This window comes from Plectropomus leopardus, chromosome 4 (assembly GCF_008729295.1).
Source record: "Plectropomus leopardus isolate mb chromosome 4, YSFRI_Pleo_2.0, whole genome shotgun sequence".
Classification (NCBI taxonomy): Eukaryota; Metazoa; Chordata; class Actinopteri; order Perciformes; family Serranidae; genus Plectropomus; species Plectropomus leopardus.
The window spans coordinates 19,310,351-19,323,991 of NC_056466.1; the positions used below are offsets into that span (position 1 = coordinate 19,310,351).

The following is a 13,641-nucleotide window of genomic DNA, read 5'->3' on the forward strand; positions in this document are numbered from 1 at the left end:
CACACCCACCAGTTAGGAACTACTGGTATAATGAACTGCAAAGGTCACAATTTAAACTGCACATTTGGGGTGGACAAAATAACAAAAACACCATATGCCATGGGATTTTTTCAAATAAATAAAAACACTGCTTGTGTAGAGCTTACATTGTTCAGTCTTATTTTTAATTTGGTCCAGACTCTGTTAGAGGTGTTGATCACACAGTAAAAATCTTTAAAGCCACAAATTTCATTACACTGTTTATATGCTCCTGTTATTTTGTCCACCTCCTGCATGTTATTTAGCCTACCCTCCAGTCCGTTGGCGATGAGCCCGTTGGCCTTTTTACACTCTGCCACGGTTCTGCCGGTGCAGCCATTAGTCTGGGTGTTGGGGCCGATGATCTGTCCTCCTCCTCCCTCCGGGTACAGCGGGGTGTTGGGAGGGGTCAAGAGGCAGGACGGGTCTGGATTTGCCGTCCGAGTGTGGTGGATGATGCCGTTCCTTCTGAGGCTGTGCGTGTGTGATTGGCCTGGGGGTCTGTCCCGTCCTCTCTCCTCTCCCGTCTCTGCCGTCACCTCGTCCCCTGGACCCCCAGAGCGGGGACTGCTGTTGGCTGGAGGCAGCAACTCTCTCTGTGTCGGGATTGGACAGAAAGACTTTAGGCGACAGGATAAGGGTGTAACGATTAAAAAGTGGAAGAATAATAAACATTCCTGCTTTCTTTTTGTAGATACCAAAAATAAATGTTCCTAAATTCCTAAAGAGATGCCTTATTATTTCATAGACAAATTCAATATCTGAAATATTTGTGAATGTATGTGTTTCTGTGTGCGTGTATATGTGTACATATGAGGGTGCAGTAACACTAGGGATTACGGTCTAGTCAGCCGTTCCCACTAATTAGACAGCCTAAAGACTAATCAGATTAACCATGATTTAACCATGTCTAGGTTTCTGTGAGTGAGTATGTGTATGTGTGTGCGGGTTGGCTGGAATAGAGGGTTTTTGTCTTTCATTTATGGGATTATGGGGAACTCCTCAACAACCACAGCTGCCGAGGCACATGGCCGGGATTACTGCTAGGTGTGTGCGTTTGACAGTGTGCAGTACATCTTTTCTGACCTGAACGTCGGGCCAGTCGGCTGTGTTGGTTCCATTGGAGTGTGTGTGCACACTGGGGGTGCTGGTGTGTGTTTGCGTCTTGGTGCGCAGCCCCCACAGGTAGTGGCGGATATACAACAGCTGTCTGTAGATGCTGTCTTCCACACACTCGCTGTCCAGGTCCACTCTGAAGCCGGCGCTGGGCAGCACTATGGGAGGGTGGTTCTCAAAGCTCTCCAGGAGGTCCACTAAACAAAAAATGCACACAGAAATGATGGTAACTCACCTACACACATATACAGCATTAAAGGCTGTACAGCTCTCCCATTTCTCCCATTTCTTATTTGCAGCTTAACACCCAAAACTCCCGCTACATCGGTGGTTCCCAACCTTCTTCCTTCAGGGAACCTGTTTTATCAATGAGTAAACTGACGACGCCGACAAAGTGACATATTTAATGGATACTTCTTATCATATTCAGTGTATAACAATAACAGTACAGAACAACTGATAAACTGTGAAATGATTAGAAGAAGTGAACACAATAACTGCAGGAAGTTTGTGAAAAAAAGAATTTGGATACATTTTGGACAGCTTAGTACTTACTGTGAAAGCGGCATCAGAGCTCAGTCTGTTCTAAAATATTTTTAGAATTTTTTTTATATGATTCTCTGTCTGTATAATGTATTTTTTAATTTCATTTTTAACAATCATCCAATAATAATAATAATGTTATTATTATTATCATTATTATTATTATTTGTGGATTCCTTTCAGGTTACTCGAGGTGGAAAAAAATATCAGAACATAAGTAAAACAATATACAGCAAAAAGCTAAAAATAAGTAAAAGGTCAACAATAATGGCCACACAGAATCAGCAGGTCTAAAAAGGTGTTTTTTGAGGTGGGATTTGAAGGGAGGGAGAGAGTCAATATCACAGATGGTTTGCAGGAGTGCGTTCCAGAGACAAGGGGCTGCACGGCTAAACGCTCTGGACCCCAAAGACAATAAAGTGGCAGGAGCTGCAGTGAGGAGCATGGAGGGGGAAGACTGAAGAGCGTGTGTGGGGATGAAGAAGGGCCAGTGAGTTTTTGAAGGACGGGGATGATGTGTCCTGTGGAGGGGATCTGGTTATGATGCAGGCAGCTGAGTTTTGAACCATTTAAAGTTTATGGAGGAGCTTCAGCAGAAGACCAGAGAGGAGAGTTACAGTAATCACTGCGGTAGGTTGACATACAGACTTAACAGTTTATTAATAGCCAATTCAGTGTGTTCAGGTCTTCAGTGTGCCCTTATCCTTTGGGATTTGTTTAAAGTTTATATCTCGATTGACAATCTAAACTTGTGGACAGGTGGATTGAAGAAAAAAGTTTATAGAACGTGAAAAAGAGACTTCCCGCACACTTTCCAATAACTAGCTACAAAAAAGCCTTTATTAAGTAAACAACGTTTCATGTCATCATTCATCAGGTTGAATCATTCAATCGTTACACATGTACCTGTTCTGTATATATACGCCTCGTCCTCACTGCTGGGTTGCCATGTTGGGACGGGACCGATCTCTGCGGTGAGCTGGTACTGGGTGAGAATCCTGTGCAGCTGGACGGGTTTCAGAGCCGGGTGCTCGCTGGACAAAGCCCGCCAACTCAACTGTACACAGAGAGAGGAAAAAAGACGGGCAAGGAAATGAATCAGAAGTCCTGGGAGGCTCTTTTGTTAATACAGCCAAGCAATCACAGGAGGCGACACAATGTGCGGGCAAGTTGATCCTGGCTAAACCTTTTCAAGACATCATCAGTCAATAGCTGATCAGAGGGACTTGCTTCATAAACAAGTCTGTCAGATGGTTTAAATCAGTTGAGAAAATTGATTACGGACAATCAAAGCTTTCCCCTTTTTGGAAGATTACGGCATTTTTTGATACTTAGTTGATTTGGATCAATGTCAAATGTACAATTCCATACAGTAACTTCTCCTGCTCATTTTATAAGACTGTGTGTGCGTGTGTGTGTGTGTGTGTGAGTGTGTGGTACCTGCGTAAGCTGTTGTGGGGGCGTGGCCAGTATGGACACGGTGCTGTTGAGTTTGGTGAAGAACTTTTCGGCCAGATGTCCCAGACCGGACCTGCTCGCCCACTCCATGACCATCCGCAAACATGCCTGAATCTGCAACACCTTTGAGCGCTGGAACCAACCCCGAGATGGACCTACACACACACACACACACACACACACACACACACACACACACACACACACACACACACACACAGAAAATGAGTGGGTATTTTTATCAGAGACACTACAGCGGATTTCTATCATTTTGAGTGTGTGTGTGTGTGTGTGTGTGTGTGTGTGTCTGAGAGAGAGACAGACTACGAGAGACTGTGTGTGTTTCTCTGCATGTGTTGTCCGACAATGCAGACATGAATTTTTTAACTACGCTGATATTGAAGTCAATGAAACAATCCTCGCAGAATACAAATCGACTGCTGCAGCAGGGCTCAGCTGACAACAGACCTGCACAAAGTCTGCATTCTTCCCTCTGTGTAATCCTTTCTCTCTCTCTCTCTCTCTCTCTGTATCATGGAGCTGAAAGGAAGTTTTGTGTCAAGTTAAGCAGGCGGTAAGTTGAAATCTGGCATTTGTCAAGATGGCATCCCATAGTTTGTCAATCTGCCGTTCCATTACCTCACTGCAGCTATAATTCCTATTTAAGCTTTTTGAAATCCCCCCCAATGTGAGCTCAGGCCTCTGCTGGGGTTTGGCACAAACAATGACAAACAACTGGACTAATGCTAAAGATACCTGAGTGTCTGTATAGATGCCAAAATACATATATTTTTTTACAATCAGGAACTGGGTACAGAAAAAAATGACATCCTACAAAAAGAAGAGATGTACCAGAATTTGCTAATTGCTTCTTTCCCTCTGCACTCACCCAGTACACAAAACACTATGAATAAAAACACACTCTTCAAAAACAGTAAATATAAATTGCAATGCACACAGTAAAATTTTAAATAAACAGCCATGCCTGTATGCAATATGAACGCTCTTTCCACTCAGCCTCTCTACCCACACAATAACTGACATCTACTTAATGTAGGGCTGCCACTACAAAGTATTTTCGTTATTGATTAATCTGCAAATAATTTTCAAAAGGGGGATGTTTATAAATATTTACAATAGGGTTGGGAAAAAATTAATACAGCATACTATCACAATATTTTAATGACATATTTTTTATATATTTTATATTATATAAACCATTAATATTGCAATACAAATGCAACTTTTGGTAGCCTGTTTGAATAATCAATTGTTATGTCAGTCAAATCGATACAGTTTGCTGCAATAAAAATAACTAAACTTTATCTGAGTAAAACAGATGTTGACAGTTTTCCCTTGGGGGACATCATTTTCAGTTTAAAAAAACGTAATAAATCCCCAAATATGTTATTGCAGCAAAATTCATACCTTTGAGAAATGAAAACAATGTTTATATCATAATCAACATCCTGCAAAAATATAGGCAGCAGTACAGGAACTTTTCCTTAATAAAATAGTCTAAAAATAATGAACTTGGGGTGTTGGGATACATTAGTATGTACAGTAACAGTGACATTTAAAAATGAAATATGGATATAATGTTAAAAATACAAATATGATATTGGGTAAATAATCTAGCACTTTCTAAAAAATGTGTTTTTTTCTGTTTCTTTGCTTTATCTCCATCCCCAAAACCTTCTAGTTACCTTTCCACTGTCCATTAGGTGTAATTACTCTATTTGTCCGACTTTATAAAGTTATGGTTTCACACTGTCTCTCCACCTCCCTGACTTTAATTCCTTTGCCAAAAATGTAATGTAATATTGTTATCGTGAACTCTTTTGGCAACGATAATTGTGAAAATCTAATATTGTGTCAGCCCTTGAATGAAAGAGTTTGCCCTCTTCATGGCAGGATTTTTAAAAAATAGCATCAGTGGTTATGGTTAGGTGCGTGTAGCCAAAATTAGCAGTCTCATTTCATAGAAAAGATGAAGTAAGATCAGGAGCTGTCTAGTCACAAAATAAGTAAAAAAAAAAGATCATGAATCTGATCAGATAATCAATGTCACTTGACATTTCCGGACACATTTTGGTCGGTGCCTCAGAATTTCTCTCTCTACAAGTGAGTCATGACAGGATGCTTCGGGCAGACAATTAACCTTTTAAAACCTGAGCAAATTATCTTGATTTCTTTGATAAACATGGGAGGAAGGCAATGAGGAACAAAAGAAATAAAAAACACCCTAAAATTTGCAAGAAATTAGTAAAAAGTACAAGAAAATTATCTAAAAATTTATGTGAAAGGTGTCTGAACGCAGCACAAGAAAAATGATGTCACTCCAGGTTTCAAAGGGTTAACTGGCAACATTATGTGCATGTGCACACGCACGCACGCACGCACGCACGCACGCACACGCGCGCGCACACACACACACACACACACACGCACACACACACACACACAACCCTTCAAATTTTTGGCCATATGTTTTGGGTGCACACACAAACACATATGCACACACTCCCCTCTGTAATAGGCTTATGTCTGAGCATACAGTAATCTATGTGTGAGGCATTGCAAACGGACGAGACATCACTTAACCTCTTCGCAGAGGTGTCATAATGCTTCAGCTGGTTTAAAAACACGCCTTTAAACACAAAAGTTATCTTACACTCAGACAAACAGTATGTAATGTGTCATAATCATACAAATCCATAACAAAGCAGAGCGTCTGCACCACATCACATCTCCTCCACAACATCAGGCTGTTAGAGTGAGTGTTGCAGAGCACCCAGTGCAAACGTCAGCGTTACCTGCCACAAACTCACTTCACTGTTACCATGGACACCACCAGTGGAGAAATATCAATGAGCAACAAAAAAGGGGAGCGAGGGAGAGAAAGCCAGACAGACGGAGAGAGGGAGGTGGAGATGAGGAGGAGGATTGGGATGTGGGGGGGGGCAGCCTCTGCATGAATATAAAGGTATTTCTCCTTCTCCCTTTGCCAGACATGTGATCTCTCCTGTCTCCACCGGCTAATGAAGACATATGGTGTGTGCGTGAGCGTGTACTGTATATGTGGGGCTAATGATACAGCAGGAGGGTGTAGAGAGGTTGCAAGTGATAGGTGGTTGGACACATGGACATAGCCGGCGGTAAATGACTATTTTCTGTATTTAGATACGCTAATGGACTATCAGGAAGGTCATCACAACAACTGAGTGGCCTTCCAGCCTTTTACCCTTCACTCTGACCTTTCCTTCCCTCCTCTGTCTCCTCTCTCTCTTGCCTCCATCCAATCCTGCCTCTACTCTTCTTTGTCTCACCCCCTGATGGCCAGATGGAAGGAAGGGAGGCGAGGAGGAGGAGGAGGAGGAGAAGAAGGGGGGAGAAACAGAATGCAGATAGGAGAAGGGCATTGAGGACAAATCTGGGTTAGTCTCTGTCAAAATGCTGACAAGGACACAAGGACACTCTCTCCCTCTCACACACACTAACAACTGTACAAATCCCGGGGGAGGTTGAAAAGAGTGTGTGTGCATGCTTCTTGCCCTACCTTTGTCCATTAGCTGGTTAAACAGCGACACGTTGGAGAAGAAGAAGAGGTAAGCGAACATCTGAGCCTGAATTTCCGGGTGGACCTGGTAGCCCTGCAGGAGCTCCTGGCCGTTCTGAAATACCTGCACACATGTATGCAAACACACAGATGTGAGCAGAAATAATGCAAATGTGTTGCTTTAGTCAGTCAAATACTTTTTTACATGATTTGTTTTTTTAATCAGAAAAGTTCTTTATCGGCAGCTTGTATCTGTTTATTGAAGCTATATGATGTTAACACAGAGTGAATTATTCAAACCGAGACTTTTTATGGCTGTACTTTTCTTTTATCCTAACATGTGTATCATTTTATACACAATTCCCCCAAATTTTGCCAGATATATTCAGTTTCTCTAGAAAATTAGCAGTCTCCACTTCAGTTCAATTAAGACAACTTTATTAGTCCCAAAAAGGGCAGATCATTTACAGCTGTACCCAGTCCATTCCATACAATATTCAAAAACTCAAAAGACTCAAAGGCTTGGCAGTAATATCTTCAAAACGCAGGCTGACATTTGCTACATCGATCGATATCAGGGAACAATGAGTAAATAAAATAAACTATTTGTTATAACTCTTATGGGATACAGAGTGTAACAGATATAGAGGTCATTTTACATGACTGCCGACACTCATACAAATAAATATAAGTATAATATAAATATATGAGTTGGCCACAACAATTCAGCTAATTTACTTAAAATGACTCCTGTCTGCATTTGGTAGCCTGATAACAAACATAATAAGGGGCTCGCAGATGTGGTTTGCTCTCCTAAGACACAATAACTGACTTGGATTTTAAATAAAGTTATGTGTCTGAAAAAGTCTGGGTGCACGTCATGAATCTGAAATGATCAGTGGGCCCCTGGCAGGTCAGTTAGCTTTAAAAGGTTCAACACATTTCAGAAAGGTCCCAACAAATGCTTCCAGAATGAAACACTTGGCTCTTGAATGGGAAAAAAAATGGAAATAAAATGCAGAGCTCAGCTGTCTCGACCTTGACCTTGTCAGCTCATATGAGATGATGTTTCTTGCTGCATGAAGCAAAATAAAGACAGCTGTCAACAGTCCACTCTGACCTGTGTGTCTTATTCTGAGCAGAAAATCTCTCCTCCAGGTGCTTCAGTGTGTTAAGCTATTTTATACATATGCTGCTGATTATTTCAGTCTGTTCTGGAGTACTGCAGGGACGACGTTTTTTCTGTAGTTTTGCATGGAAGTTAGCATCACCCTGTTTCCCTCCTCAAAAATCGAATGGGATTTTGATTGTACGATTGTATGGTACTTACATGTTTTGTTCAGCAAGATAATCTTCACAAATTAACACCACTTGTATGATTTTTGAAGCCTAAATGCAATGTACAGAAGTAAAAAGCTCACATCAGGTTATAAACCAGCTACACCATAGTTGCATGACTTCACCACAACAAGGCTGTAAAGCCGTGTTTGGTGAGATGACGCTCTGTAGTCTCATTTAGCCAGACAGTAGAGACTGCTTATTTTAAAGACACATAAAAGCTTCAAGATTCTTCAGTGAGGTATTTACTGACCTATTTTATGTAAATATGTATCTTAACCAAACATATGAGTTTAATAAATTCATGTTGGAGCATAATTCTCTGACATCACAACTGGTATGAATGCCAATCATGGTTCACATGCAGCTTACACACGTGTTAGGAAACTTCTGTATCTTCTTCTTCTGCCACCTAAACTCTATTTTCAAGTTAGCAATAGTTTAACACCCATATATGTCAGATTTTTCAACAACTGTGAAGGAGAAGTTGTAGTTGTAAGAATTTTTAAGCAATTCATTTTTAACTTTTTTCTGCAGGAAAACCATATAAGGCACAACTGATGATTTAAAGCAGGGTATTTTTCTGTCTTAAAACTTGTGAAATTTATTCAAACTAATCTATTCAAGTAATGTAAGAAAGATAAAATGGACAAAACATAACTCAGACATTTCTGTCACTTAATAACAATTAATAATCAACTGCATTGTCACGATCCTGACCACCCTAACTGTACACGAAATACAATGAAATAATACAATTAGTGATGCATGATAATTATTATTTCAACCAATATCGATAACCGATCATTTCCAGCTTCTCGTGGCCAATAAGATACCGATAACTGCTAATTTCTTTTTTGTTTGTTTTACATTACCTGAGGGTATGAAAGAACATTTAAATCTACCTTCTTATGTTCCTTTTATACCAACATCGGAATCTTTGCATTTTCATCCCGTACATTAGAGAGAAAACACTGACTGACAGAAAATCCCGTCAATGGTGGGGAAAGAGTTTTTTTAAAAAAAAGAAACAATGGAGGAAACCCTGCTGCTGAGTGAGATGACATGTTTTGGACTGATATAGCAGGCGTAGCACTTTGACGTCACGTGCAGCATAATGCAGTGTGTGTAGCAGCGGTGGAGCGAAACCATGGGCGAAACGGGTGAAATCAAGAAATTTATGCTTATTATTATCGATTTTATTTATCAGCTAAAAATGTCATTATCAGAATTATCGGTATGATGGCATAAGTCCCATTATGGGGCCGATAATTATCGGCCTCGACAATTATCGTGCATCCCTAAATACAACACAGTGCATGTGCTTACCTGCAGGACTCTGCGCACAGGTTCAGGAAACCCGACACCTCCTTTCCAGCAGGGCTCAGAGTTGTCGATTGGGAATGGATTACAGTCCAACAAACCTGGTAACACGACATATAGAGCCTGGACACAGACAGACAGACGCAGACACAGACAGACACACAGACAGACACACACACACACACACACACACAGAGTCATGTGTTATAATGGCAGTGATCTTAAATCACAAAATAACCTATCCATATTCTGACCTCATCTAGTCATTTACTGTGTATGTGACAACTCAATCAGATCATCTGTGTGACTGACTGTCTCACTTTAGTCATCGAGCCCATCTAAAAGATTGTTAAAAAAAGTCTGGCTCATTAAGGAGATGGCACCGTTGCTGCTGTGACAGATTACCTTGGTGATATAGTAGACACATTGCTGGAAAGTGTACATGATCACTTCTTCCAAGATAGTCATTGCCTCCTCATTGGCTGATATGGTCGCCGATAGCAACGACTCCTTTGACCCTAGACAGCGATGACAGAGGTAGAGACATAATAAGGAGATGAATATGCTCAGAGGGAGGGGGAGATGCAGCTGTATCAGTGGCTACTGTTTGTCAGTGAGAGTAATGACTCCTCAGCCAAGTTGCTTCCACACTCATCATTCAGACTCTTTTTTTCGTGTGTGTGTGTGTGTGTGTACCCTGGAGTGTCTCTATGCTGTGTGTGTACGCCGGTGCTCTTTGCTGTATGAAGTAGAGGATCTCAATGGAGTTGGACATCCAGAAGAAGATGGTCTGCAGGTCTGGGATCAAGTCTGAGATACTGAGCAGAGACAGGGAGGCTGGGTCCTGGCTACATGGACATGGACAAGGACAAGGACATGGACACACACACACACACACACACACACACACACAATGAGTAGAGTGTTATACACTTGTAAAGTAGACACACTGAACACACGGACATACATATTCAAAAATGGTACATGAGCACACATGCTGTTTCAGTTGGAAAGCGATACTTACTGCTGAGCTTGCTTCTGAGCCAGCTCCTTTGTCTTCTCCTGCAAGGCACACATACACACACATACATAGCAATTAAGTGCTCATTAAACTTTTAAGATGTGGGGCGTCGGTGGATCAGTGGATAGAGCAGGTGCCCCGTGTACAGAGGCTGGGTCCTCGCCACAGCGGCCGTGGGTTCAATTCTGGCCTTGGCCCTTTTCTGCACGTCGTCCCCTCTCTCTCTCCCTTTCACTCCCTTACTCTCTGTCCTATCCATTAAAGGCCAAAAAAGCCCAAAAAATATCTAAAAAAAAAAAAAAAAAAAAACAACTTAATGATGCTATTACTAACCTGTATAAAGAAATACCACTATCATATTTACAAAACCTACACCTACACAAACACACACACACACACCTACACACTAACGTGTGTTGATAATAACTTTGTGCACCACTGGACTAAATTGAGGCGTACACTATTTACAACTTGATCCCCCTTTCCTCCCCAGTTTTTTATTTGCAGCACCCATTTCTGGCTGATACCTACATACCCTTTGAGTAAAATACAGTGGGCCGTACCATATTCAGGGTTTTTCAAGTGTTTTACAGTGAAGGCAGACCACTTCTTCTGAAACCACCTCTGCAGGTATCAAACATTTACACAAGTACATTCTTATAAAAATACAACCTGAAAGAGAGGAGATGCCACTGCAAACAGCCAATGCCACAGGGTTTCTAAAGGTATCAGACACTAGAATTTAACGCCTTTTAAGACCTTTTCATCCTAATTCTTAACCAAATTTAAGACCGATTTTTGAACAAATAGTAAGCAAGGTACAAAAGGTAAATATATGGCCCTGTGCAGAGGTAGGTTTAATGTATCAATATGGTTATTAAAATGATTTGGATTAACCCTGTGAAACCTGGAGCGATATAACTTCTCTTGTGCGGCCTTCAGATGCCTTTAAAAAGTATTAAAACCTTTGAAATCTTGGCAAAATGATACAGTTTCTTTCAAAAATATGACCAACTTGGTCAGAAATGCTCTATATAAATTGAAACTTTTTTTGTAGATTTAAAAGTTACAAAATAAATCTAGGGAAAAATGTCCAGTGAACATTATTCATAATTATCATAATTACATACATGTTAGACTAATGAAAAAACATAAGGCCAGTTGGCCTGGGTTTCAAATGGTTAATCTACATTTTGCAAACAGGTAAGTGCAAGTACAAACTAAAAAGACAGAATCAGGTTTAAAGATGTGTAACTTCAGAAATGTTCACACAGAAGAGCTTGACTTACTTTGATGATTAAAAGATTAATAAAATTATAAAATGTTTTTGGCAATGAAGACATCAGAAATTTAAATTAATGACTTTTAAGGGACAAAATTTCTGAAATTGAAATTAAGATATTTTATTACTTTTTAAGGACCTGCAGACTGCAGAAAGAATACATGACAAACTTAAGCAGAGTGCCCTCTCTGATTACATGTTACTAGCCCAAAGAGAATCTGCATCAACCAACAGATTCATTTATTTTGGTAATTTCCAAAGCTCAGATACATTTGTTGAACTCAAAATCATTAGAGAAGTAGGACTGTACTTTCAAAGGGTACCATCCACTGTGTTCTAATTTTGGAGGGAAAGGGGTAGTAGGCCTCAAGTCACAATAATGACCTAATGTGTCTGCAGAACTGAGTATCAAAAACTGTGCAGAATTGAAATATTGGTGAGACAATTCATTTGTTTCCATATTTCTTAGTGTGATGACTGTGCCCAAAGCCAAACAGTCAAAGGCTGAAAGACTCACACATTCATCCACACAGTCACCAGATGCTCAGTTACATTTGGTTTGCAGTCACTTAAAATACAGAAAACACCCTGGTTGTTTAGTTTAATGTTTACTTGTTAGCATTTTGACAACATATTGTTTTGTTTTAATTATGTTGCTATTTGCTTTTGTAAGGGTTTTGTTCTTCTCTCTTTTGTGTTTGAGTTACCTGAAGCTGTGTTCATGTCCTGGTTCGAGTTTGGCAAAGATGCACCTCTGGGCGGAGCCTGATTTCAAACTGAAGGCCATCCCACGGACCAAACCAAGAGCTCTGACATCATGGGGGGGATTTGGCTTTCTCTTTGTCAGTCTTAGTTTTTGTCTATGTAGTTCTCCCCTGTGGTTTTAATTTGGTCTCATATGCCAGTATATATGTTGCCTCAGCTGATAACTGAGTAAATGTCTTTTTTTATGATTTTTATGTCAATCATTGCCAGTAAATGTGAGTCAACGAAATGTTAAACAAAAACTTAAACATGCCAATCACAACTTCTCAGACCTAAGGTGAAGTCTTCACATGCCGTGATATTCCCTTTAAAATAATTTCACAACATGGAAAAGCAGCAAAAAAACTGTGAATCTGCAGCCAGTCAATAGGATGCATTTTTTGCTTAATTAAACAACGTAATTGATTACATCAGGGGTTCTCAAACTTTTGCAAGCTGCCCCCCCCCTCTCCCCGAAGCTGGTTAGGTGTAGTTGGGGCCCCCCACCCCCCGCTGCCACAGCCCTCAGCTACACCACCATAGATAGATAGATAGATAGATAGCATATTGTTATTGATAGGCCTATACAGCCTTTTACTACTATTACTAGGGCAACTATTAGGCTTATTAGGCCTATTATTATTATTATTATTATTATTATTATTATTATTATTATTATTATTATTGTTATTATTACAGTATTATTGTTATCAGTACAAGTAGACAAGTAGAATGATCAAAATGAGAGAGATGGCACAAACTCAGCAGGGTGTCGTCTCAGTGACGGTAAGGACTTCAATGCAGTGATTTACTTTAGCGCGACTGTGAAAAAACATTACATTTACATTTACATCCCGCTATTTAAGCTTTGCACACACGTGATTCATTTTCAGTCTGGATGCCGAGTGGCGTGGGTCTCCTCTCTGCTCTGACTGCAGCTCGGACTGTGGCGTGAGCCTACTGTGTGTGTGTGTGTGTGTGTGTGTGTGTGTGTGTGTGTGTGTGTGTGTGTAATACAGTACAAAACATGTGATATGCAACCCTGTTTAACTATTCACCTGACCTGACATGGCTGACCAGTTTCTTTCCACATGAGGTCATCTTAAGCAGAGACCAAAGTACCACAGAGAGACAGAAAGACACACAGAGAGACAGAAAGACACACAGAGAGACAGGCAGACACACAGAGAGACAGAAAGACACACAGAGAGACAGAAAGACACACAGAGAGACAGAAAG

General features: G+C 40.5%; 1 protein-coding gene across 1 annotated transcript in view; it reads right to left on the reverse strand.

Moving 5' to 3' along the window:
• Window positions 1-13,641, reverse strand: part of radil (Ras association and DIL domains) — a 30,473-nt gene that overhangs the window by 5,247 nt on the left and 11,585 nt on the right. Inside the window, exons 10-18 of the mRNA XM_042485367.1 lie at window positions 10,380-10,417; window positions 10,052-10,203; window positions 9,761-9,873; window positions 9,362-9,478; window positions 6,695-6,818; window positions 3,118-3,290; window positions 2,584-2,734; window positions 1,105-1,331; window positions 290-614 (exon numbers count right to left, since the gene is read on the reverse strand). Coding sequence (XP_042341301.1) covers window positions 290-614; window positions 1,105-1,331; window positions 2,584-2,734; window positions 3,118-3,290; window positions 6,695-6,818; window positions 9,362-9,478; window positions 9,761-9,873; window positions 10,052-10,203; window positions 10,380-10,417 — 1,420 coding nt within the window. The remainder of the gene's footprint in view (window positions 1-289; window positions 615-1,104; window positions 1,332-2,583; window positions 2,735-3,117; window positions 3,291-6,694; window positions 6,819-9,361; window positions 9,479-9,760; window positions 9,874-10,051; window positions 10,204-10,379; window positions 10,418-13,641) is intronic.